This window comes from Callorhinchus milii, unplaced genomic scaffold (genome assembly GCF_018977255.1).
Source record: "Callorhinchus milii isolate IMCB2004 unplaced genomic scaffold, IMCB_Cmil_1.0 Scaffold23, whole genome shotgun sequence".
Classification (NCBI taxonomy): Eukaryota; Metazoa; Chordata; class Chondrichthyes; order Chimaeriformes; family Callorhinchidae; genus Callorhinchus; species Callorhinchus milii.
In genome coordinates, this window is record NW_024704764.1 from 2300463 (window position 1) to 2328187 (window position 27725).

General features: G+C 47.5%; 1 protein-coding gene across 3 annotated transcripts in view; it reads left to right on the forward strand.

Moving 5' to 3' along the window:
• Positions 1 to 383: 383 nt before the first annotated feature.
• Positions 384 to 27725, forward strand: part of LOC103185694 (MLLT6, PHD finger containing) — a 55717-nt gene continuing 28375 nt past the window's right edge. For 2 of the 3 annotated variants that reach the window (XM_042343209.1, XM_042343210.1), the window contains exons 1-7: positions 384 to 563; positions 2910 to 2989; positions 4557 to 4611; positions 5519 to 5628; positions 7712 to 7815; positions 11328 to 11421; positions 13411 to 13515. In XM_042343209.1, coding sequence (XP_042199143.1) covers positions 455 to 563; positions 2910 to 2989; positions 4557 to 4611; positions 5519 to 5628; positions 7712 to 7815; positions 11328 to 11421; positions 13411 to 13515 — 657 coding nt within the window. In that variant the 5' untranslated portion in view covers positions 384 to 454. The remainder of the gene's footprint in view (positions 564 to 2909; positions 2990 to 4556; positions 4612 to 5518; positions 5629 to 7711; positions 7816 to 11327; positions 11422 to 13410; positions 13516 to 27725) is intronic. The other variant, XM_042343211.1, reaches the window with a different exon arrangement.

Consider the following 27725-nt stretch of genomic DNA (forward strand, 5'->3'; position numbering starts at 1 on the left):
GACGAGGAGGATTTTTTCGCGCGGGGGAATAATAATAACGTGGATTCCAAATTGATTGTTGTGGTGTGGGGTGGGGGGTGGGGGGTGAGGGGGGAAATGTGGGGAGAGAAAGAGGGTTAAAGATTTGGACTGGAGAAAGGGTTAACAAGCAAATTTTTTAAAAAAAACCTGCCCTCCCCAGCGAGTTTCGAGGAGACAATAGTCGGCCAACCTAAAGATTTATTGTCTGCGGCCATACTTGGGTTGAGCAGCGCTGATGGTTGCTTTGCATCGACTCCCACCCCCCTCCTCCTCCTCCCCCCTCCTCTCTCTCTCTCTCTCCCCCCACTCACCCCAACCCCCTCCCCCTCCCCCCCCCCCCCAATCATTGCAAAACAATGTGGTGTGGGAGAGGATGCGATGGTTACTTTGTTGTAACTAGTTTTTAGAAGCAATCGGGACGGGTCTGGGAAGTATGAAGGAGATGGTGGGAGGCTGCTGCGTGTGTTCTGACGAGAGAGGATGGACTGAGAATCCTTTGGTTTATTGTGACGGACACGGCTGCAATGTGGCTGTGCATCAAGGTAAAGGGAGAGAGAGAGAGGGGGGGGTGGGGAGGGGGAGAGAGTGGGGGGGGTGGGGGAGAGTGGGGGGGGGGGTGAGGGGGGAGAGAGTGGGGGGGTGGGGGAGAGCAGGGGGAGAGAGTGGGGGGATGGGGGAGAGCAGGGGGAAAGAGTGGGGGGATGGGGAGAGCAGGGGGAGAGAGTGGGGGGGGTGGGGGAGAGCAGGGGGAGAGAGAGAGGGGGGGAGAGAGAGAGGAGTGGGGGGGAGAGAGAGAGAGGGGGGGTGAGAGGGAGAGAGGGGGAGAGCAGGGGGTGGGGGAGAGAAAGAGAGGAAGGGGGGAGAGAGAAAGAGAGGAGGGGGGAGAGAGGAGGGGGGGGAGAGAGAGAGGAAAACAGGGTTGATACTCGCAAGAGGATGTGATGCATTCACTCCCCTAATCCTCTCTCTCTCTCTCTCTCTCCGCGATCCTCTCTATACATTGTAACCGTTCGCGACTTTGTATCCATTTCTCGCGACTTTGTATCCATTTCCTACCGCAACCCCCGTGTGTCTGTGTGTGTGTGTCTGTGTGTGTCTGTGTGTCTGTGTGTGTGTGTGTGTCTGTGTGTGTGTGTCTGTGTGTGTGTGTGTCTGTGTGTGTGTGTATCTGTGTGTGTGTGTGTCTGTGTGTGTGTGTGTGTATCTGTGTGTGTGTGTCTGTGTGTGTGTATCTGTGTGTGCGTGTGTGTGGATGTGTCTGTGTCTGTGTGTATCTGTGTGTGTGTGTCTGTCTGTGTGTGTGTGTGTCTGTGTGTGTGTGTCTGTGTGTGTGTGTGTGTCTGTGTGTGCTGTGTGTGTGTGTGTCTGTGTGTGTCTGTGTGTGTGTCTGTGGTGTGTGTGTCTGTGTGTGTGTCTGTGTGGGTGTGTGTGTGTGTCTTGTGTGTACGTTTGTGTTCACAATGTAATGCCAAGCCGTGGGTTACATTGTGTGTTGCGGGTTGGGGGGGTTCGGGGGTTCGGGGTGGAAAAAAAATAGATCCCCAAGTTTCCACCGTTCGCTTTCATTTCTGGGTGTCGTTTCTACGTCGGTCGAGGCCAAGGCTATGTTGGTTTGATGCAGTGATGTGGTTGTCATTGCATCTTTTTTTAAAGAGAGAGAGATTGCATTATTTTCTTTTTATTTAATTTGGTTAAAAAAAAGGGTAGGGGCCAGGCAGGAAAAGGGTGGTGGTAGGGGAGGGGACATTATATGTATATATACACACGTATCTATAAGGTAGAGAAAAAAAACACGTGTTGTCTGTAAAAGCAAATTGATTTCCTTTATAACACACATGGTCTTTAAATCTGGAACTGGGTGCCCCCAGTGTTGTAATCAGTGCCCTAAACCTCTTATATTTATTTGTTTTTTTTAATTCTACAACGGGCAAAAGGCTCAATTTTGTGCGGCGTGAGATGAGTAACGGTGCTGTGAGTTGATTAGTGGTCAATAATCCCGTTAGCAAAATTAATTGGGTGGTGGGAGGCGGGTGGGTGGGGAGAACAGAAAAGTAACGGGGAGGAGTGTCGTTCTTACCTACGCTTGTCTTGTGATTGACGGCTGAAATTAACGTGTTTTCTTTAAGTTACATGCCTTGCTTCGAAGTTGTACCACGGCTTGAGGCTGGCTCGGGCGAATTTAGCTTTAGGCCATAGTTTTATTGCATATTTTTTAGAAAGTCCTTTTGTAAAAAGGAAAGCCGCTCTTAATAATTGCTTCCCGACTAAACCCTTGCCAATTGTGGGCTTGCGTGTCCCAAGCTATCGTCTTAAAAGGGAAGTTTGTGGTCCAGTAAAGTGTCTTTTGAGATTTGTACAGTGATGGGATGGGATGACAATGCCAGTCATAATAATAAATATACAGTAATAGTTGGAATCCGTGTACTTGATGGCAATTTATCACGTCATCCCGGTACACGTCAACATGTGTTGGCGTGTCCTCTGTTGTCTGTCAAGCTTTCCCGCTGCTTGACCAGCCAGGATCACCCTTACCCATTAGGGCTTTGGCTTGCAGGAGCTAAGTGGGAGGATTTCATGCCCCAGTGACTGGTCTGCCCTTCCAGGTCCTGCTGATGAGCCAGGCTGGCTGTGCTGTCAGCAGCAGTGCCCTGGGAGTACCATGGACCCACCTGGTTCAAGAACTGGACTACCGAGACCGCCACAGAGGGTTGGCTTGATCTAGTTCAGCTCCAAGGAGACCCCGGTTACTTGTGTGTACCTCAGTACGAGTATATACCTTCAGGAGAGAAGGAAGAGAGGGGCGGAGGGAGGAACCCCATTTTTTACACAAGTGAGCATGAACATGGTTATACATTGTCTAATATGTCTGTTTCCTCTCTGTTTTACAGCGTGTTATGGGATTGTTCAGGTCCCCACTGGCCCATGGTTCTGTAGAAAATGTGAATCACAAGAGCGTGCTGCCAGAGTGGTGTGTATTTGCCCAAATTTTTGTCTTGTCTGAGTTTTGAGTAGTTGTAGCATTATGTCAATCTTAGTAACTGTGGCTGAGTGTACACGTTGCACACGTTCACATTACGTTTCTAAACCTCACGTTTTATATGTCAAAACATGTAACATTAAAAAATCTCAAAGCGCTTCACAGAATTTGTAGGATCAAGCCACAAGTTCAGTGCTTCGAACTCACAGCTGACCCTCCCAATACAACGCTGGGGGAGCATTCCATTGTCAGAGATGATGTCCTTCAGATAAAACATTAAACCAACCTTCCATCGGAGCCTTATCGGATGGATGTCAAAGATTCCATGGCACTATTCGAAAACTGAATGAACTTTTTCCCGGTATCCTAACCAACAGTTGTTTAACAAAATCGATCATGTACTTCACGGCTATTTGTGGGTTAGTGCTACGCGCAAATTGGCTTCCGCATTTGTCTACAAAATACCACACTTTAGAGTAAATCCCTTTGAGATTTCTCAATTATGTGATATATTAAAGGTAAGGATTATCTTGAGTTTTTCACNAAAAAATATAATTCCTAGGATTATCCAATTGTAGGCTCAATCACAGGGACTTTAAATTAACCCAACTTCAAACATCTAAGATGATTAATAATTGATGTAGCACTTAAGTTAACTGAAACATTGAAGAGGTATGTTCTTACTTGATTTTTTTTAACGCAGGGGTTTGATAACAATTTGTTAACAATAATATTTGTTGAATTTGATACAGCACCTTTCATATCAGGGCGATGTCTCAAGCACTTCACAACATTTTACTCTAAACTATAGTGACTGCTGCGTATGTTGTAGGCAAACACGGCAGCTAGTTTGCGTACACCAGTGTCCCACAACAGCCATGGAGTGAATGACCAATTTTACCTGGGGGATTGTTGGCCAGGACACTGGGAGAGAGAAAATCCCTTATCTTTTTCGAATTTGTGTCACTGGATCTTTAACCGGGCAACAACAACTTGCATTTATGTAGCTCCCTTCATGCGCGACAGCGTTGGAACACTTAAGTAATAATCCTTGCATTTAATATAGCACCTCGTCCCATCGTTGAAACGTCTCAAAGCGCTTCACAGAATATATTGACTGTGTATTTTGTGGGTGAAACGCGGCAACCAACAGTGATGATCCACAAACAGTCGTTCCATCAATCGACTAACAACCGGGTTCCTACTTACTGCTCGGTAAACAGAGGCGTGTGGAGTAAGGAAACTTGCCTAACGTTTTACCCTGCCTGGGAATCGAACCCTGGTCCTCTCACTTACCAGGCGAGCGCTGTAAACCCCTCTGCTAACCTCCATGGCACAGATAGGACCTCAGTGTAATGCCCTGCCTCTGACAATGCATGTTCCCCCAACATCGCACTGGAGAACCAGCTTGAACTATGAATACTGGTGCCTGCTACGGTATTAACAGAGTATTAGGATTCTTCCAGTGGCCGCTTTCCCAGGGCCTCACTCTCATGGTGTGGGCTCGAATGGGGAATGTTACATATCATTGACTGTAATGCGTGCTGTTGTTTTTCAGCGATGTGAGCTCTGCCCCCACAAAGACGGTGCCCTCAAGAGGACAGATAATGGAGGTAAGGTGGAAAATTACACACTGCCTTGACATTTTACCTCCTGCTCTTTGGAACTCACTTTCAAAAGCCCTCCTTTGCCCCCTCTCTCACTGCATTCAAAAAAAAATTATACTAACAGTCCTACTAATGTGTGCAGCCAATTGCATATAGCAGTGTCCCATAAACAACCATGGATTGAGTGAGCACTTTTTTGGGGGGAGGAATTATTCCTACTTACTGCTAGGTAAACCGAGGTTGTGTGGTGTAAGGAAACATGCCTTGAGACTAACCTCTTTTCCGCGATGTTCTCCCCACGTGAAGGGTGCAATATCAATTCAATTGTCCGGTTAACCTGGGGGATTGTCGGCTGAGATACGGAGAGAAACTCCCTTCTCCAGCACCAGCGGGATCTTTAACATCCACCTAAACATGGAAGGACTTTGGCTTAACATCTCATTTGAAGATCGGTGGGTCTGAAAATGCTTTCCCCCTGGAGGTGGCCGCCTGGACTGTGAGCTCAAAGTTCCTAATGTGGGGCTTGAAAGCACAACCTTCTGATTTTGGAGACTAGAGCGCTCCCGGTTGAGCCAAGCTGACTCTGGCCTGAGGTTATTTCAGTTGATGATGATAATAATGATAATCCTTGCATTTGATATAGCGTCTTAGCACATCTCCCAGAAACAGCAGCCAGTTGCACCCAGCAGTGTCCCATAAACTTTGTGGATTGAGTGACCAAATTATTATTATTCATTTTGGGATGGGGAAGGGCAATAACAGTAACATTAGCATTACAGATGTATAATGTACAGTTGTTTGACTGACACAATGTCTGCCCACAGCTTTACAGTGTGAATGTGACAGAGTTTGGACTGTGTTCGTGTCGCGTGTTAAATCTTTTCCTCCTCCTGCCCTCTTATGTGATCTCCAGGCTGGGCCCACGTTGTCTGTGCTCTGTACGTCCCTGAAGTACAATTTGCCAATGTTATCAGCATGGAACCCATCGTCCTGCAGTATGTGCCCCACGAACGCTTCAACAAGGTAAAGCATCCTGAGTTCCTGTTGTACTGGATATGTTCATATTATAATAATAATAAAATAATAATCCTTGCATTTGATCCAGTGCCTTATCACGTATTCTAGACGTCTCAAAGCGCTTCACAGAATATACTGTAAAGTGAATTGACTGTATATTTTGGGGCAAAATGGGGCAGCCAGTTGCGCACGGCAGTGTCCCACAAACAGTTATGGATTGAATGACCAAATTATTATTTTTTGAAGGGAGTATTACCCCCAGAAAAGCGATCTACCAATCGACTAACAACCGGGTTCCTATTTACTGCGAGGTAAACAGGCGTGTGGAGTAAGGAAACGTGCCCAACATTTTCCTCTGCCTGGAAATCGAACCCAGGTCCCTGAACACCATTCACCCAGCGAGCGAGAAGATTTGGGTTTGATTCCTGGGCAGGGCAAATTTTTAGGCAAGTTTTCTTATTCCACAAGCCTCTGCTTACCCATCAGTGAGTAGGAGCTCGGGTGTTAGTCGATTGGTGGATCGCTTTTCTGGAGGTAAAAATCCCTTCAAAATAAATAAATATAATAATAATTTAGTTGTTCAATCTACAACTGTTTGTGGAACACTGCTGTGCGCAATTGGCTGCCGCGGTTCGTCCACAAAACATAGTCAATTAACTTTACAGTGAAGCACTTTGAGGTGTCCCAACAATGTGATAAGGCGCTATATGAAATGCAAGGATTATTATTTTGTTATTATAAGAGGGTTCCACTGCAATAGTGTTGACTGGAAGAGTTGGGCTGGTGTTTGCAGCCACGTGTCTCACTGAAAGCCCGACAACAGACAGTGCAGTGGGGTGAGGGGTGAGTTCCAGATGCCAAACATCGTTAAGAGGGCAGGAGTGAGCCTCCAAAAGTCAGCAGGCTGAGAAGATGCCGATAATGATAATAATAATAATCGTTGCGTTTGATAAGTATCTTTTTCATGTCGGTCGGATGTTCACAGGATATACTATAAGGCGGAGTGACTGTGAAACTGTGTTGGGTGAGCGAATGCAGCAAATCAATTTATCACACAGCAATGTGCCATCAACAGGGATGAAGTCACTGATCAATTTTTAGCTGGCAGATTGTTGGTCAGGACACAGAGAGAATGTCGAATAGTGCCATTTACCTGAACGGGTTTAACATCTCATTTAAAGGATGCCAGCACACCTCCAGCACTGTATTGGAGTGTCAGTTAAGACACGGAGCTTGAACCCACAGTCTTCTGACTCCGAGAGTGCTACCAATTGAGCCAGGCTGACACAGGATATAATAATAATGTATTTGATATAGCACTTTATTACGTCGTTCAGACATCTCAAAGCGCTTCACAGGATATACTGTAAAGTCATTTGACTGTATTTTGTGGATGAACATAGCAGCCTGTTGCACACAGCAATGTCCCACAAATATCTATACAGTGAGTGAACAATTTTATTTTAATGATAATAATAATCCTTGCATTTCATATAGTACCTTTAACATCATCGAGATGTCTCAAAGTGCTGCGCAGGAATTACTGTAAAGTGTAGTGACCGTATTTTGTAGGCGAACGCAACAGGCAGTACGCACACAGCAATTTTTCACAAACAGCCTGTGAAGTGATCAGCCTGATATCTTACACGTGGAAACCCATCACTGTGTTCAAGAGCATTCAAACCTGTCAAGAGACTGTGTATTTTGTGGACGAAACTTAGCAGCCAGTCGAGCACACTGGTCCGTACTAACAATCATGGACTGAGTGATTTTTTTTTTGGGGGGGAGGGAGTATTAACCCTGGAAAGCGATCCGCCAATCAACTAAAATACCTTTATTAGATTCCTACTTACTGCTAGGTAAACAGAGGCGTATGGAGTAAGGAAACTTGCCTAAGATTTCACCCTGTCCTGGAATCAAACTCAGGTCCTCTCGCTTGCGAGGCAAGTGCACTAACCATTATGTTATGGGTTTTGGGATGTCCTCCCAACTTGAAAGCTGCTATATAACTGCTAATTGTATTGCGATTGGACCTTCAGAACCAGGCTTTCAATCCTTAATTGCCAGCGGTGGTGTTCTTTGCTTTCAGACATGTTACCTGTGTGAGGAACAAGGCCGGGAGAGCAAGGCAGCCACTGGAGCTTGTATGACCTGCAATCGGCACGGGTGTCGACAAGCCTTTCACGTCACCTGGTGAGTAACTCATGGTGGGCATTCCTGCGCCTTGACTAATAACGTAACGCAGAGTTACATTGAGTGATACAGCACGAAAAACAAGTCATTTGGCTTAACAAGTCCTTGCGGGTGTTTGTATTTAACAGACCTCCACCCCTCCTTGTCCCCTTGCCAACCCCTCCCCACCCCCTTCCATATGCATCGAGTTTCCTCTTAAATACGTTCTTGGTTTTTGCTGAAACCACAGTTTCCGACAGTCAGTTCCACATTCTCACTAACCACTGTGAAAGGAAGTTCTTCCTAAACCCCGTAATTAGACTAGAGTTCTGTACTGCATTGGTTAGAACATTCGCCTCGCAAATGAGAGGACCTGGGTTCGATTCCCATGTGGGGCGAAACCGTACGCAAGTTTCCTTACTGCTCATGCCTCTGCCTACCTAACAGTAAGTAGGAACCCAGTTGTTAGTCAATTGGCAGATTGCTTCTCTCCAAAAAAAGTAATAATAATAATTTGGTCACTCAATCCACGGCTGTTTGTGGGACACTGCTGTGTGCAATTGGCTGCCGCGTTTCGCCCACAAAATACACAGTTAATTCACTATATACAATATATTCTGTGAAGCGCTTTGAGATGTCTCAATGACGTGATAAGTACTATATCAAATGCAAGGATTATTATTATTAGATCTGCTACTGGCTAAGATTTGTTTTTACTGTCAATAAGTGGAAACAGTCTATCAATGACCACCTTATCAAATTAGTTCATAACCTTAAACACCTTGCTCAGGTCCCTTCTCAATTGTCTCAACTCCAGAACAGTCGCAATAGTCTTAATTTGACACTTGTGCTAACTATGTGGAAGAGGAAATTACAGCTGCCATTCATAACTTGCGTTCATGACACTGCCTCTCACATAGAACAAACAGCAACTTGCATTTATACAGTGCCCTTCTCGCCGGATAGCGTCTCTGAGCGCTTTACAGTGGTGGAACTTGAATCCGAACTAGGGAGAGAGGAGAGGTGAGCGAAGGAGATGGGTAGCGGAGTAGGGTGTGAGCAGGTTGGAGAGATGGGAAGGTGCAAGGGCATGAATCGATTTTGTAAATAAGTGTGAGGATCTTGAAATCGATTTGTTCTGCAACAGGGAGCTAGTGGAGTCTGGCAAAGACCTGGGTGATGGGGGGAGTGGGGTTTGGTGCAGGTGAGAAATAGGCAGCGGAGTTTTGAATAAGTTGGAATGTGTGGGTGGTAGAACTGGGGAGATAGGCAAGGACAGCATTGAAATAATTGAGGCGGGAGGTGATGAATGGAGGTTTTCAGCTAGGTTTGGTGTGAGGTCTGGTCAGAGGGGTATGATGTGGCGAAAAGCTGTCCTGGTCAGGGACTGGTTGTAGGGTAGGAAGGACAGCTGGGGATCGAACCAGACACCTACGTTGCACACAAAGTCAGTGAGGAATAAGCTGGGGAGGTTAAGGAAGATGGAGCCGCAAATTTGAGATGGGTCGGTAGTTTGCAATTTGGAAGGATCGAGAGTGGGGCTTTGGGAGAGCGGTGATAGCAGCAGTTTTGATGGAGATAAGGACAGTGTCTGTGGAGAGGGATGGGTTAACTGTCTGCCAGCAGGGGGCAGAGGAGAGGAGCAGATGAGTGGTCAGCAGCTGGGTGGGATGGGGCGGGGTGGGGGGCTCAGGGCATTGGGCACTCATCTCGCAAGCAAAACGAACCAGGGCAGGGCAAACCCTTAGGCAAGTTTCCTTAATCCACAAGCCTCTGTTTACCTAGTAGTAAGTAGGAACCTGGTTGTTAGTCGATTGGCAGATCGCTTTCATAATAATCCCTCAAAGAAAATTGGGTCATTCAATCCATTACTGTTTGTGGGATATTACCTTGCACAATTGGCTGCCACTTTTCACCCACATAATACACAGTCGCTTCACTTTCCAATATTCTCTGTAAAGCAGGCTTAGACGTCTCATTAAATGCAAGCCTTATTATTAGTGTTGTGATGACGTTGGGTTGCATATGGATGATGTTTAAGAAGGGAAATGTATAAGGAGAGAGATATGGGAGCAAGGGTTGCAGTGGTAGGAACAGTGCTGGAAAATGCGAGTAATATAGAATATATGGGGGAGGAGTGCTGGGAGACCAGGCGGAGGAAGAGGAGGCAGCCAGGCAGATGTTGTCTCTGGAACCTCTTCTCACTTGGCATTTGAAGTGAGGATCAAGGCAGCTTGAGGGGCAGACGGAGGAGGTGATATGTGATGGAGAACAGGATCTTGGGATTATTTTTGGTCTACAGGATGGCCTGGGAGCAGAATGTGGTTTGGGCCTGTGCGAGGGAGAGGAGGTAGGTTCGAAGATGCTCGAGCCACATCTGGTGGTGAACCATGAGGCTGTTTTTGTACTATCTGCGCTCGAGCGTCCGGGTTTGGATTTAAGGGGGCGGAGGTGGCTATTATACACGGGGGAGCAGGTGGGGTTGGAGGTGGCCATGGATTTCGGGGGGGCGGGGGGGAGCAAGGGAATCGAAAGTGGAGGAGAGCCAATTGCTTAGCAGCTTAACGGGTAACAGCTGCTAAGAAGTTCCGAGGACTCCGAATAGCTGAAAACATCTCAAAGCACTTTACAAAACGGAATTAATAATAATGTGACAATCCTTGGATTTGATGTAGCGCCTCGTCAGGAGAATGTCTCAAAGAACTTTGCAGCATTTACTGTATAGAAACCAACTTGTGTTTATATAGCGCCCTTCACGTGGGGCAGCGTCCCGGAGCGCTTAACAGTGGCGGAGCCTGACTCCCCAAGTGGGGGAGGGATGGGGTAACCATAAGAGAAAGATCTTCAGTTGTGATCTAAAAGAGGGGAAGGAGGGGGCAAGGCGGAGGGATTGGGGGAGAGAGTTCCAAAGCTACGGGGTGTAGTGGCTGAAAGTGCGGCCGCTGATAGTGGAGCGGACGAGGGACAAGCAGGAGGCCAGAGACAGCAGAGCGGAGGCAGTGGGTAGTGGAGTGCGGAGAAAGCAGGTGAGAAAGGTAGGAAGGTGCCAGGGTGCGAAGGGATTTATAGAAAGGATTTTGAAATCAATCCGTCTGAGATACGGAGCCAGTGGAACCTGGCGAGGACTGTGTGATGGGGGTATGAAGTTTACAACAACAAATTGCATTTGTATAGCCCCTTTCATGTCAGGAGGAGGCCATTCGACACATTGAGTCTGTACTGGGTCTCAGAGCAATGTGTTCATTCAATCCCACTGCCATGTCCTATCTTCAAGCCTCTTATCATACACCTGTCTATTTCCCTCTTGAAACCCACAGTGGACTGTGCCTCAACCATCTCATCTGGCAGGGGCGTACCCCGTCCCAACCACTCTCTGTGAAAAAAAATTCTCCTAAGCTCTTGTTTCACTCTTCTTGGGATCTTCCTGGGATCTTATATCTATGTCCTCTCGTTCCTGCCTCCCCCACTGTAAAGTGTAATGAATAATATGTAGATGAATTGGCCTTGAATTGTCTGATGTGGTGGTTCCGCAGTGCTCAGATGGCAGGACTCCTGTGTGAGGAACAAGGCTCGGAGATAGACAACGTCAAGTACTGCGGCTACTGCAAGTACCATTTCAACAAAGTGGTGAGTGACCGTGAGTGCAAACTGGGCACTGTGTGTCCAAACGTTGTACAGTCTTCATGATTATTTATCTTTTTGTCCTTTCCGTGTCCTGCAGCACTGTGTGAACATGTGTGTCTCGCACTCGCCATTGTCCTTGTGTGGTCTTCACCCCCTTTCCCCCCCCCCCCTACACCATGACTGTCTTAACTAACAGATGAGGAAGGTTCCAGGTTCGGTCCTGGTCTGCGCTGAGTTTGATGAAATCAGCTGAAGTGGGTTTCTGATTGACTACAGTACGAAAGGCTGGTCAGATTTCCCAGTCAGTAACCATTCGTTTTGCCCACAAAAGGTACAGTCAATTCACTTTACAGTGTATTCTGTGAAGCACTTTGAAACGTCTTGCAGATGCGATAATGCGATCTATCAAATGTAAGGATTATTATTACTGGGGAAACAGTGCCCTGGGTGGGGGTATACAGACTCTGTTAGATGGGGGAGAGGGGCAGTGACCATATGGAACTGACTGCTTCTGTTATTTATTGGAGGACGAGGGCTGTGTGTGACATGCACAGCCTGTGCTTTATAATGCAAACACCACAGATAACAGTAGCTTGACTGGACCCTCAGAGCATTTGCTAACCATCACTTGCACCTGTCGAGAGGATTCCTGCAGGGCAAATAGTGAGAGTGTTTGCACTGGTCGACCAGTCAGTCACAAGAGAATTGCAGGAATGTCAAAGACAACCGCAGAGTGAATGGAAGGGGAAGTTAGAAACTAAACCTGTGTGGAATCCTCACACAAACCTTTGTTTGTAGATTGAGGTCCATTAATTATTTTACAAGGAAATTACAGTGTACAGTCCTGTAGCGTAGTGGTTAGCCCTCGCAAGCGAGAGGACCCGGAATCGATCCCCAATGGGGCAAAACCTTAAGCAAGTTTCCTTACTCCACACGCCTCTGTTTACCCAGCAGTAAGTAGGGTTATTTGTCAATTGGTCGATCGCTTTCCAGGGGTAATAATCCCTATATATAAAAAAAATTGGCCTCAATCCATGACTGTTTGTAGGACACTGCTGTGCGCAATTGGCTGCCACCTTTCGCCCACAAAATACACAGTCACTACACTTTCCAATATATTCTATGAAGTCTCAACAATGTGATAATGGAATCAAAAGGAAGGATGATTATTACAACAAAGGACATGGTACAGAGCTACATGGTATTATATGGTACAGAAACCGGCTACTTGGACCAATTTAATCTGTGCCGTGTTTATACTCCACACAAGCCCCCACCCCCTCTACTCCACTCTCCTGTACCCTCTTCCCTTCCCCCTCATGTGTACCTCAAGTTTATCTTCGATGCTTAAAGATGCTTTGATGCTTAAAGGTTGAAATACTTTGATGCTTTTTGCTTCAACCACAGTTTCTGACATTAATGCAATAGGTGTGTACGATGCTTAGAGGGGAGGAGAGTTTGGGCAGAGTGGAGAAAAACACCAAAGTAGGCTGGTTGGCTGAACAGCCCATTTTGTGTGCTGTAATGTTCAATTTTCCATAGTTCCTCCCCCAATACAGGCTGACGTTAGGTGGAGATTTCGAGGCCTTATCCTGTTTTAAGCCACAGCAAAAATACTTTCATTCACAAAATGTACAGTCTTGACTTTGCAGTATATTCTGTGAGCGCTTTGAGACATCTCGATGACGTGATAAGGCACTATTCAAATGCAAGGATTATTATTAAGATAGCATTGCATTTGATATAGCACTTATTAAGTTGTATTATTAATAATAATCCTTGTATTTGATGTAGCGCCTTATCACGTCTTAGACACGTCTGAAAGCGCTTCCCAGGATATACTGTAAAGTGGATTGACTGTAATTTGTGGGCGAAACGAAGAAGCCAGATTCGCACAGCAATGTCCCACAAACAGCCAGATTATTATTAAGAAGAAGCAGAAAATCATGCTCTTTGCTTTGCCTGCCTTAAGCTTTTTCTTTGGTTCTGTAGAAGAAATCTCGTCACTCCGCAAACAGTGCTTATGATCAAGGGCTCAGCGACTCATCCACCCATTCCCAGGATAAACTAAGCTCCCTTCACGACAAACAGCGAAAGGTACGTGTGCTGGTTTGACCTTTCTTGCTGTCACTGTGAGCTGGGAAGTTCTGACCAAGAGACAGGGAGTCTCGGAGGTCAAGAAACAATGCGTTGCAATCACACCCCTCATCAGGCACCGTGTCTAAAAACTCCTCACCCCTGTGACTGAGCCTTACTCAATATCCGCAGAGGAACACTGTCTCATGATCAGAAGTGGGATTTTGCTATAGGGATTTTATAATATTATAACTATACATAAAACCTGATATATATGTTATATTTATAATATATAAATATATACAGTAAATCTCACATAAGTCGTATCAGTTGGGACCATATATTTAATATGACTTATAATATATATTATATGTATGATTTTGCTGTGCCTTAGAATGCGTTAAGGCTACAAAACCTCCACCGAACCTCAGCCAGTACGGGGGCGGGCGGGGGTTGAGTTCGAAGACATGAGTTTTGTCTTAAAACCAGGGAATTGTGGAAATTCTACAATATTCAGTTCTCAATTTGGACGCCTACTTCCTTTTAAATTTTTTAAATTAAAAATGTTTGATTTTTGGGGGCCTGATATTGCCTGAAGTAACCCCCCCCCCCCCCACCCCTTTACCTGGAGTCAAATCCACAGCCTTGTGGTCTATGGGGCTCAGCTAAGTTTAGAACCATTTATTCAATTGTATGGAGTGTAGAAATTTCAAACCAATTCCAGCCAAAGAATTAAGTGTGCATTGGTTACATAACATGTAGGGGTCAACAGACTGTGCCACTGAGAAGCACTCTGAGGTTATCCTACTTGATGGGCACTGTTAATAACAAGTTGTTATATTCCATGCTTGTTATCTGTTGGGGATGATGTGAGATACTGTGTTACAAGCTGTGGTTTTCTCTAAATTGTGTGCGGATTATTGCCAGCTCAAATGGGTTGGATTTCACCACTTCAGACGCTGCTAAGCTCTGTCATGGTTTGGCCGGTGTCAGTGGTGTTTAGGGGCAATGGGATTAAGTGGACCGAAGGGTGTTCTTCATCTCTCCTGACTTCTTATGATGCAATTCAAAGTATGTGTGGTCGGGAGATTGCAAGTTGGTTTGGTTTGTCTGTGTGACTCCTTCCTGCTGCTTGTTCGGCAAGGACCACCATACCCTTTAAGGCTTTGGCTTGCAGGGTTAACAGGAGCTGAGTGGGATGGTCTACCCTTTCAGGTCCTGCCGATGAGCCAGGCTGGCTGTGCTGTCATCAGCAGTGCCTTGGAGTACTGCAGACCTGCCTGGCTCAGGAACCAGATCCCCTCCATTTGTATTGATTGGTTCCCCAATGGCTGTAGTCTGTAGGTACCTGGTAACCCATGAGATGGATTCTCCAATGGCTGTGTTGAATTGGAATAAATCGCTTCTCTCTGGCACCTCCCTACCTCTCTGATCTCATCCTACCCAATCTTCCCCTTGGCTAACACGTCCCTGCCCTCTCTGCTCAACTATCAGTGGCTGAGCCTTCAGTTCGTTCAACCCCTAACCTCTGGAACCACCCTCTGCCTCGCCCCCTCTCTATCCGTCTTAAATTCCTGCCTCAAAATCTACCTCCTCAACCGTGCTTATGGTCACCTCCTAACTCTCCTCCACTTCTCTATTGGACACCCGACCTCGTCACTGTGAAATACTGTGAGACATTACCCTATGTGAAAGGCCCTGTTAATAGCAAGTTGTTGTTATTGGATTCCTGGTAAGCTGTCGGATGGATTAGAAGCCGCTTTCGGGAATGAGCATACCGTGTTGTACAAATGTTCCAAAAGAAATCCAGATTTTTTTAAAATATAAAGAAGAAGTGCCGTGCTTTGGATGAGATGTTAAACCGAGCTCCCGTCTGCGATCGGTTCAGGTGGACGTAAAAAATTCCGCAACGTTATTGGAAACGAAAAGGGAGTTTCTCTCTTCCGTTATCCTGGTCGACAATCCCCCGGTAACGTCGCTCGCTCGCTTCATGGTGTTTGTAGGACACCGCTGTGCTCAGCTTGGCTGGTCACATTTCTCAAGGCTCTCCTCTTCGACCACACGTTCGGCCACCTTCCCCGGCCTCCATCCTCCCTGATCGCAACACCTGCCCGGCTCGGGTCCCTGACTGTCCAGCGCCTTGGGATGTCCTCCTGACGTGAAAGGCACTGTGTCAATGTAATTTGTGTTGTGTGTGTATTGAGTAGTGCGTGGCTATTTGTGGAAGGCTTTGGACCACCAGGTCCCAATTTCGAGTCCATTCTCGACCCCGATAGTGTTATGTTCTGTTAACCGCTTCCCTTTCTTCCTGTCATCTGACAGGAAGCTGTGCAGTATATTGCTCCCACTAATAGCTACAGATTCAAACAGGAAACTCTCTAAGAGGCCGTGTATATAAAGAGAACAAAACCTACAGTTACTGGTCCATGGAGTTTCGAGCGTGTTTATGACCTGGGAGAACAAGCTCTCCTGTGGTTTACACCATCTCTCCTTCTTTTCCTTTTTAAGAACGACAGAAAACCCGCTTCAAAATTGAAACCGAATTCAACAATTTGCCCAATTCCGAAAACGCCCTAAAATCCCACATAATTGGAATAAATTGGGAGTCGTCAACTGTGTTGCAAACTGTGCGTTATATCCCCACCACCACTGCGCCTTATAGTTGGATAATTCGGAGAGACTGATGGAAGAACCAGGTTCAGTCCTATACTCCATCCCAGTCCCTTGCTGATAGACATAACTATTCCAATATTAATAATAATCCTTGCTTTTGATACAACGCATTTCACAGGAAACTGTCTCAAAGCGTTTCACAGGATGTACTGTAAAGTGTAGTGTTATAAGTCAATGTCCATAGACCAAATTCTGCACCAGCAATGTCCCACAAACAGCCATGAAGTGAGTGACCAATTTTATTTGGGAGATTGTCGACCAGGCCACCTAGAGAGAGAGAAACTCCCTTCTCTTTTCGAATAGTGTTGCGGGATCATTAATATTCGCCTGAAAAAATTATTTATTGCTCGGGGTTGAGATGTGATCACTGAGATGTGGGAGTTTGTATTAAGACAAAGTCCTGTGCCTCTTCAAGTTGACGTCAAAGTTCCTGCGGCACTCTCGGGAACTTTGTCCCCGTGTCTGAGACAACAATCCTTTAGATAAATTGATTGTTCACTTCATGGCTGTTTGCTGGACATTGCTGTGTGCAAATTATCCCTGCATTTGTCTACACATTTCATAGTTGCTAAACTGGATAGAAATTGCCTGCGATGCATTTCAGGTGTTTAATTGTTCTGATCACAGAATCAAATGCAAGTGATTATTATTATTAATAACAATAACTATCCACGGAGAGCTGCCAATGTAGATAACGCTATAGAAATGCAAGTTTCTGACTGGTGTGTTTGTGTGGATGCATTGGTTAGAGCACTTGTCTTGCAACCAATTCTGCTTCGATTCCTGGTTGGGGCGAAACCTTAGGCAAGTTTCCTTACTCCACACGTCTCTGTTTACCTAGCAGTAGGTAGGAACCCGGTTGTTAGTCGATTTTGAAGGATCGCTTTCCAGGGGTAATAATAATCCCTTTAATTCTTTTTTAAAAAATCGCTCAATCAACAACTCAATCTGTGGATCCACGACTCAATCCATGACTGTTTGTGGGACACTGCTGTGCGTGATTGGCTGCCACGTTTTGCCCACAAAATAGACAGTCACTCCACTTTACAGTATATTCTTCACAATGTGATAAAGCTCTATTTAAGTGATTACTATTTAAGGCGGAGGGGACTATGGGTGGTCAGGCTGCCAGTCAGTCTCTTGTTCCCTTCCTCTCGTGTGTTTTTTCCCCCCCTCGGGGACCCTTTGATCAGAGACTATTGAGGTTTTGCCCTTTAATGACATATGGGACATCACAAGGAAGACTTCAAAAGACCCTCCTCAGTGACAGTGACCACATGAAAGGGTTGTTTGTCGTGGGCAGTCAGTGATGGGAGGGGAAAATATCAAACATCGCATCAGAGCTGGAGCTTCCTGTATTTAAAGCTACTGAGGTTTGTTCATATGTTCAGGGGCTGAATGTCTCCTGTTTTTAGGCACTTCATGGGTTTTTGTCAATAATAATAATTTAAAGACTGTGAAACTATTATGGTGGCTTGACAAAATACATGGTAAACAAAATAGCAACGTCCTGTAAAATGCAGCTATTTACCGAAGCTCAAATATATTTAAAAAAGTAACATACATTCATATGTAAAGTGGCAGTGCTATTGCTCTGGCTGACCATCACTGAAACCAGTAAGAAACTACCTCTACAGAGAGATTTAAACTGTAATAACATAATAATAATAATATTCCTTGCATTTGATATAGCACTTTATCACGTCGTTGAAGTCTCAAAGCGCTTCACAGGATATGCTGTAAAATGCAGTGACTGGGTATTTTGTGAGGGAAATGCAGCAGCCAGTTTGCACACAGTAATTTCCCACAAGCAGCCATGGAGTGAGTGACCAATTTTATTTGGGGGATTGTTGACCAGGACAGCGGGAGAGAGAAACTCGCTTATCTTTTTGAATAGCGCCGTGGGAAATTTAACTTCCACCTGAACAGGCAGACGGGACCTCGGCTTAATGTCCCGTCCAAAGGACGGCACTTCTGACAATGCAACACCCCCACCCCCCCAACTACTGTATTGGAGCATCATCTTAGATTGTGTGATTCCAAATCCCGATGTGGGGCTTGACCCCACAATCTTCTGACTCGCAGGCGAGAGCGCTACCACCTAGCCAAGCCGACACACAAGTGTGGTGACTGTGTATTTTGTAGGCAAATGTAGCAGCTAGTTTGGGCACAGCAACATCTCACAAACAGGCGTGAAGCCAATGACTAGTTCTGGATGTCTCTTTCTTTACCCCACACCCACCCTGAGCGTCAACCTAGACTGTGAGCTCACAGTCCAGTCCCTGAACCCAGCACCTCCTGATTCCAAGGCGAAAGTCGGGAGACGGGATACAATGCAGGGCGAAGGGTAAAAGAAACTGCTAGCTCGTTGTGTGTTTCAAGGCAGTAACACACTGAGTTAGCTGTACTGCTAGGAGCGCAGACTGCAATCACAAACCCTCTGCACGTGACACTGTGAGGCCTGACCCATCCAATTTAAGTCATTATTGATAATAATAATAATTTCGCCCATAAAATACACAGACAATCCACATTGCAGCGTACTGTGTATCCTGTGAAGCGCCTTGAGACGCCCGTCGACGTGATGAGGCGCTGTATCAAATGCAAGGATTATTAGAATGACTTCCATCGCTGAGGGGAATGTTAGCAATCATGGTGGAACTCGCGCGCACACACACACACACACACACACACACACGCACGGAGCGGTTTATTTTTAGCCAGCAGCTGCTGTGATTTAAAGGGGCTTTGCGCAGAGGGAGTGCGATTGTAGCCAGTGCTGCCGAGGCTGTGAGAACTGCAGGGGTTCAGAGGGTGAGTGAGTGAGGGAGTGAGAGAGAGAGCGAGTGCGTGCTGGGGTGCCAGGTAAGGACACCAGTCGCCTCTCTGCCTGGTTGGAGCTGGCGTGAAACGTGAGCTGCGGTAATTGACCAGGATTATAGCGGAGCCTCCCTCCCTATACAGGGCCCAGCACCTCACACGCCAGTTCTGATTCACGCACAGCAAGCACAGCCTCCAGGCGGTTAACTCCTTGAGCGCTAAATGTCCCTATGCAGTTTTCTGGAAAGACAAGGAGGTGGGGGTTGCGATCACACCTCCCTGTCCCTCTCCTCCTGACAATTTGGGATTTCGTGTGTAGGTGGGATGTATGGAATTCTCGGTTTGGTTACTCTTAAGCCTGGTGATGGGTTTCCGCGCGTGTCAGACACCCGGCTGAGCAAAAACAAAAAACCTCCTGGCAATTAGACTGCGGTTCTTGACTGGCTGCATCACGTTACCTGTATGACGGCTTGAATTCTAGCCGTCTTCTGTTTTATGTCTTATCCGTAGACGCCATAACTGACTGTTTAATTTTCCCTGATTTGTCTTCCACTTCTGTGTGTGTGTGTGTGTGTGTGTGTGAGGGGGGTGGGGGGTTCTCTGGGGTGTGTGTGTGTGTGTCTCTCGCTATCTGGTGTGTGTCTCTCTAGGAGTGGAGGGGGTGACCCTCTGAGAGGTGCGAATGTCTCTCTCTCTCTCTCTTTGTGTCTTTCTCTGGGGGGGGGGGTGTGTGTGTCGGAGGGAAGAGGTGTGTATCTGTGTGTGCGCAAGCTTACCTATCTGTGTATGCGTGTGCGCGTACCTATCTGTGTGTGTCCGTGTATCTGTGTGTGCGTGTGCATATGTCTGAGTGTTCGTATCACTCTCTCTTTCTGTGTGTGTTACATATCTGTGTGTGTGCGTCTTCGTAATTATTGGTTTGTGTGTATCTATCTACCTGTGTGTGTGTGGGGGGGTATTTAACTGTCGTCTATGTGGGATTGTCTGGGTGTGTGCATCTATCTATCTGTGTGTCTCAGGGTGGGGTGGGGGGGGGGTTCTGTGTGTGTGTAACTATCTGGCTGTGTCTCTTGGTGTGCATGTTTCTGTGTGTGTGTGTGTGTGTACGTGGGGTACGTGTGTGCGCACGTGCCAGGGGTGTGTGTGCAACTGGGGGGGCCGCAGGGGGGAGTCGGTGTGAGAGGGGGAAGGATGGGATGCCCCCCCCCCCCCCAACATGAGCTGACACCTACAGGAAAGGAAGAGAGAAACTGGGGGGGATGGGGGAATCACGTGCATGATTAGTGATCTTGAATTACATATTTTTTTATTAATATCCCTTTCTTTCTCTCCCCTCTCCCCAACACACACACACACACACACACAGGCCAAAAACACTGCACGTGAGAGCAACAACAGTTTGCATTTGTATAGCCCCCTTTACGAGGGGTAGCGTCCCGGAGCGTTTGTGGGGTCTTGGAAGGCTTTCCCCCCGCTCTCCCAAATGCCTTCCCCCCCCACCCCCCCCACCCGGTTTAGTACTATCTCTGTGGAACTCACATACCTGGGAAAGGTATTCTTTAAGCACGGGTTGGCGTAATAACGTAATGCATGTGTGTGGGCTTGACAACGGTGCTTTGCATCACTGTTAGGACAAGGAACGTTCAGGAAGACTCGCATACATGATGTACAGCTCTTTCGCCCTCCCTCCGACGACAACAACTTATACAGCATCTTCCACAGCAGGAACGCGTCTCAAAAAGCGCTTCACAGGATTTACTGTAACCTGCAGTGACTGTGTGTCTTCGGGGGCCAATGCCGCAGCCAATATGCGGACAGCGGTGCCCCCGCAAGCAGTCATGAAGTGAGCGAATAATTTTATCTGGGGGATTGTCGGCCAGGACGCTGAGAAAGAGCGAAACTCCCATTAGTTTTCAAGCAGCGCTACGGGATCTTTAACATCGTCCTGGAAAGGCACAAGCGACACAGCGTCCGACAGTGTGGCACACCCCAAGCCCTGCACTGGAGTGTCAACCTGGACTGTGAGTTCAAAGTCCGGACGGGTGTGGGGGTGGGAGTGGGAGTGGGGGGAGGTTTGAACGCACAATTTTCGAGTGTTACTGACTGAGCTAGGCTGTTGCACCGGCTTAGGGAGCTAAGACCAGAGAGAATCGGCTTCCAGCTGTCAGTCTCTGACATTTCAGCAGTGGATTGGCTGAAATGGGTGCCACCGAGTTCATTACTGCAGGATCCCAATCGAGCCTCGATACCTGTTCAGGGCACCGTGCCAAGCACAGCCGCACGCTCCAATTACTGCTCTCAGGCACAGCGCCATTCCATCGGGATCTTGCTAATCCCCGGGATCCTTTGCATTAGAGAGCACAGGAGATTAGGTTGCCTTTCAGGTGAGGGTTTAGGCATCTGTGCCCTACTTTATGCTTTATCTCCCTCCTCTTCTCTACTCACCCACTCACTCATTGATATATAGTAAACCAGATGGGATTTTGGCCCCCCACGTTTCCCCCACCTCCTCTTTTCCTTTCCCCCAACATTGGGAGGGTGCAAATCAACCAGTGTTCCCCTATGGGTCATTGGCAGCTATACCCAAGCCTACCCTCACCCAGCTGACCCACAGGTATGCACCTTCTAGTAAGGGGAACAGGGTAGCAATCTGCACTGGAAATCTTTATTAGGTTCCCCCCCCACTCCGCCCCAGAACCTCAGTCAATTATCCCTTGTGACTCCCTCACTAAATTTAAAAAATTACTCAATCCACGATTGTTTGTGGGACACTGCTGTGCACAATTAACTGTCGAGTTTCACCCACAAAACACAGTCAATTCACTTCATACTATATTCTGTGAAGCACTTTGAGATGTCTCAATGACGTCAATGGATTATTATGAACTCATTTGTCACAGGCTGGAGACATTCCCAGGTTCAGTGGAAGGCTCCATCATTCACTTGAGAGATGAATATTCCTTCCATTTAATACAGTGCCTCTGAAACAGAAACATCTCAAAGAGCTTCACAGAGAATTAACTGTCAAATTCAGTGACAGTTGTTACAGGCAAATGCAACAGTCATTTTGCGTACAGTGAGATCCCACAAAGAGCCATGACGTGAATGGCAGAATTGTCTGGGGGTTATTTCCCTTCTTTTTACCAAAGATGCTGTAGGGCTTTTTAAGGTCTATCCGAACACGTACAGACAGGACCTCGGTTTAATGCGTCATTCAAAGGAATGGTGTCTTCGACAATGCTAAACTGAAAGTGAACCCACATCCTTTGACTCACAGGCGAGAATGCTGCCACCTGAGCCAAGTTGACACCAGTTGGATTCAGTTGATTGAGCCCTCTTAGAGACCCATTCTTCCTCTGGATGGGTTCCTGACCCCACGTACAGTGCGAGCTTTATCTCTGTCCACAGGACGTCCCAAGCTAGATGTGCAGAGAGCGACAATCCTTGTTCCAAAACTGTATTATGCGTCAGTCACTAACTGGAGCCCTATATCAGTGACAGACAGTAATCCAATCCAGTGCTTTAGTAGATGCGAGAGCCAAGATCCATTGTTAATTTAATCCGAGCCCCTCCGTGCTGAGCTGGCTGACCTCACTTGGGGTGACCCTAGGAGGAACTCTACACTTGGTCTCAATGACCTGGGAAGGGGAGGATTTTGTTGTCTCACCAGCTACAGGCAAACACAGTTCTAATGCCCTTTGACGAACGCTATGTTGATTATAGTTCCAGCGATGGAGTTGCTAACTTTTAAAGCCCTCCAAGTCCTCGCTCCTCCCTACCTCTTGACCTACTAAAACCTTAACAATCTGCCTGCTCCCTCCGCTCAGAGGGCAGTGACCTGCTCCACCTCCTTTGCCCTGCCCGCTCCATCATCGGCAGTCGGGCCTTCAGCCTTTCTGTTCCCACCCTCTGGAACCCCAACCTGGAATACCTTCACCTCATCCCCTCCCTTGCCTCCTTCAAGGCCCATCTCAAAACCTTCCTTTTTGACCTTACCTTCGGTCATCCTCGTACACTCCAATGCAGTGCTGGGGGTAGTTGAATTCAGATGAGAAGTTAAACCAATGTCGCCTTTGCCTGTTCAGGTGGCGGTTAAAGATCCCATGGGACGATTTGAAAAGAGAAGGGAATTTCTCTCGGTGTCCTGGCCAATAATCCTCCCAAATTGATCATTCACTTCATGACTATTTGTGGGACATTGCTGTGTGCAAACTGGCTGCCGCATTTGCCCACATAAATACAGTCACTCCACTTCACAGTAAATCCTTTTGGGAACAACCTCCCGATGTGAAAGGTGCTGTATCCAGCGCAAAAATTTTTATTATAATCCTGACATTCAATATAGTCGACCACTTCATAGGCATTTGCTGTCAAGGGTAGTGTGTGTGGGGGAGGGGAGGGTGTTTGGTGTTAGTAATAATAATCCTTCCATTTGATATAATAATAATAATCCTTGCATTTGATATAGCGCCTTATAATGTTGTTGAGACGTCCCAAAACTCTTCACAGAATATATTGTAAAGTGAATTGACTGTGTATTTTGTGGGCGAAATGCGGGAGCCATTGTGAAAGTTTGTGTGTGTGTGAGGGAGGGAGGGAGTGAAGGGGAGTTAGTGCGATAATACAGCTTTAAACAAGGAAGTGGGGGAAGGTGAATAGATGGACAGGAATGTATGAAGTGCTAACCTCCCTCCCACACACAACAACAACATTACATTTGTACAGCAACTTTCACATTGGGAGGACGTCCCAAAGTGCTGGGGGACACAGTGCATTGGTGTCGCACTGACTACAGGTCGGGAATGAATGTGTTTCACTGGGTGATGTCCCGGGGCCGAAGTCCCTTCAAATGCCTGGACTTGGCTTTGCGCAGACCTTCATCCGGGGAGCCCTGTAACTCGGACACTCTGCTCCCTGCCGCTGAGCCAAGGTCTGGGGTCTTTCGTCCTCCTGACGTGAAAGGCGCTCTATAAATGGGTTGGGGTACCCGCTGGAGTCTGATCTGCTAAAACCACATAGCTTGCCATTGATTTCCGCTGTCCCGCAAGCTTTCCCGCTGCTTGGAAGCGCTCCGGGACTCTGCCCCGGGTGAAGGGCGCTGTATAAATGCGAATCGTTGTCGGTCAGCAGGGACCACCCTACCTGTGAGGGCTCGGGCTTGGAGGGTTAACAGGAGCTGCGTGGGAGGATTCCCTGACCCCGAGACACAGTTACAGTGGATTGTGCAAAAACGCTGAGCCAGCTGACTGACTGCTTCCCTGTGTGTGAGGGAGGGAGGGAGGGAGGGAGGGAGTTGGGCTGCTTATTCATGTGATACTCTTGAGAGGTGAGCTGTGTTCTGTAGTTTGTGTGTAAATAGTTAAATTATGTGCTGTTCCCACTTACTGCTTCCCTCCTCCTCCTCCTCCTCCTCCCACCACCACACCATTTTCCTAAACTTGGGAGCCAGAGCAATGGGGGGGTGGGAGAGAGGGAGAAGTCTAGCTCTGTACAGCGAGGGACGTGTGTGTCTGCCACAGTCTGTGTGTGTGTGTCACTCTCTGTCTGTGTGTGTGTGTCTGTCTGTCTGTCTGTCGCTGTGTCTGTCTGTCCAGCCCTTGGTGAGGAAGCCAGGAAGAGATTGCCTAATTAATGAACGTCCAGGAAACTGAAATGAAAAGCCCAGTCTGCAAAACACAAATGCTACCCAAGTGAATGAAGTCCCCTGGAGGACATTGCAATGTGGCTTCCAGCCAGTCACACCCTGTGCAATGGGCACAGGCAAGTTCATCTGGTTTGCAATGGGTTTTTTTTGGGTGGGGAAGAGAGAGAGAGATAGTAAAGTTTACAGTCTCAGGGGACGGAGGGAGAGAGAAGGGGGGAGTGAGTACAGAGGACTTGTTGCATCTTAATAATAATAATAATAATAATCCTTGCATTTGATATAGCGCTTTTCACGTCGGGAGGATGTCCCAAAGCGCTTCACAGAACACACTGTAAAGTGAATTGACTGTATATTTGTGGGCGAACATCTTCAATGGCAACGTGAAATTAACACGCGGGGGATCTGCTGTTGTGGTGTCTCTCTCTCTCTCTCTCTCTCTGTCCCCCCTGTGGTTGCACAGCCTGTGCTGTGTGTGAGCTCCGGCTGAAGGTGTGTGTTTTCACAGAGCCCTGTGACTGTGACTCCTCATTCCGCCTATTCGCTAATCTCCCCGACTCTGCTCTGCTTTGCTCCGGGAGTGGCAGTAGTATTGGCACAGCAGCTGTTTAAACCCCCCCCACTCCCCCCTTTAAACAGCTCGACTCACAGACAGGAAGAAGAGTTGTTTAAAGGGACTGAGAGAGTACGTGTGAGAGAGAGAGAGAGGGGGAGAGGGGGTGGAAAGCGCCACTGGATGTTTCTGCCACTGTTCCCAAACTATTCAAGGTAAAAAAAAAAGTGTTTACAGTGTTTTCTCTCTCTCTCTTTCTCTCTCTGTGGTTCTATCGAGGTTTTAATGCTCAGGGATTGAGTGGGTGGGAAGGAAGGAAAGAAAGATAGAGACTTTCTTCTCTGCTGGAGTCTCTTGGCAGTCTCTGGCTTTTTTTTTGGGGGGGGGGCTGTTTTTGACCCCTGTTCCTGCTGATCACTGTCCCCCCCCCAAAAAAAAACCCCAGACAAGCCCTTTTCCTGCCTTTGACATGGTTTCAGTACAGTGCGAATGAACAGTGCAGACCAGGTTACTTTGTACTTAGTGTAGAATTGGAAACCACCCCCACCACATTGTGCCCAAGTTACCTGATAGCGGCACGTAATATGTCGTAAGTGCTTTTTAAGATGTGTCTGTGTGTGTGTGTGTGAGAGAGAGAGCGACAGAGGCAATGGAGCCAAGGATTAAAGTGTGTGTGTTTGGGGAGGGAGGGAGAGGGCGAGAGAGAGAGAGCCAGAGCTGGGGGCTTGGGGAGGGGGGCAACAGAGCCAGAGGTCGTGTGGGGGGGAAACAGCCAGAGTGTGTGGGTGTGGGTAGGGCGGGAAGCGGGCATGGTGTTGGGGCAGACAGAGGCAGGGGTTGGTTGGGGAGGAAAACAGAGCAGGGGTTTGCGGGGAACAGAGTCAGAGGTCGTGTGTGTTTGTGGCGGGGGGTTGGGGACAGCCAGGGTGGGGAGGACAGAGCTGGATGGGGGTGAGCAGGGGCACAATGCCGGGGGGAGAGGGGTGGTGGTGGGGGGGGGCACGGAGCCAGCGGTGAGGTGAATAAGGTAGGGTGCGGAGCTGTGAAAGGCACTGGATAAATGCACACTGTATAACACCGTTTGTGAAAGGCTCTCATGATAATAATAAGCCTTGCATTTGATACAGTGCCTTATCACGTCATTCAGACATCTCTAAGTGCTTCACAGAATATAAAGTATGTTGACTGTATATTTTGTGGCGAAAGGCAGCAGCCAATTGTGTGTGTTGGCACCGGTCGACATTGCAAAACACCGACCGATGTGCGGGAAACCAAAATGGGTAATTTCCAGGTAATCAGGTTCCTGCTGATGTCACTGTGGTTCCTCAGTTGTCAGAAGCACCAATCGATCCAGCCACCTATCTCTGCATTTGCGTGCGTGTGTGGGTCAGTCCATGGGTGCGTCTGACTGTGGGTGTTTGCCCCTGTGTATGTCTGTGTGTGTGTGTGCGTCTGTCTGCCTGTGTGTGTGTGTGTCCCTGTGTCTGACGACCATTCGTGAGGAAGCCAGTAAGAGATTGTCGCTCCAATACATCGCTGGAGGGAGTCCTGCATTGTTGGAGGTTCTGTTCTTCGGGCGAGACATTAAACCGCGCTCTCATCTGCGCCTGATCAGGTGGACATTAAAATCATTAAAGACAAATGCTATTCGAACAGTTGTCCCGTGACCCGATATCCCGTCCAACAAACCTCCCGATAAATAGATCGGTCGTTCACTTCACAGCTGTTAGTGGATACCATGCTCTGTGAAAACTGACTGGCACTCTCAATCTAATTTCTTCCGGTTCTTCAGGTAGCCACAGACGAGGTTGAGCACGCGTCATGTCCACAAAGTACACAGCCCGTCCACTTTACAGTGACATCCTGTGAATGCTTTGAGACGTCTCGATGACGTGATAAGGTGCTATATCAAATGCAAGGATTAGTATTATTACTACTCTTTCTTACTGTAACAGGTGTGCCACATACTGTGTTTTGGAAAAGAAGAATCCCCTGCGATTGTGCTTGGACTATCTGTGGATTTACAAGGAGCAGAGGGTTGGGGGTGGGGGGAGGAAAGGTGGCAAGGGGTGGGGGGGGTGGGAGTGTTGTGTATTGATGCAAACTACTTTGGCTGCTGCTGGTTGCTGTTTTGTTATAGAACAGCTCTCGTGGGAGTGTGAGCCGATCCCAATGCCAGTCAATTACCCCCATTGATGGGTCTCCGGGGATCAATCCACACCGCAGCTCACCAGCTCCACTGTATACAGTCATCCACTGTGCAGGTTGTGCCCTCCCCCTCGCAGTTTGAGTTTGGAGCAAGTTAAGGATGTGGTGTGTTTGTGAGGGGTGGGTGGAGAAGTGTTGCCACACCTTTACTGAAAGTATTGACTGTTCCTGTGATATGGTTCCTCCTGCTTGAGGCTGGCCGGTGAATCCAGGCTTGCGAGTGCACAGTCCGCTCCCACCGTTGAATATCCTGCCGACATTCCCTGTTGGGACTCATGCACATGACTAACGGGAAGGTAAGGTAGCCAGAGGAAATTGGAGTTTGTGGAGTCTGCC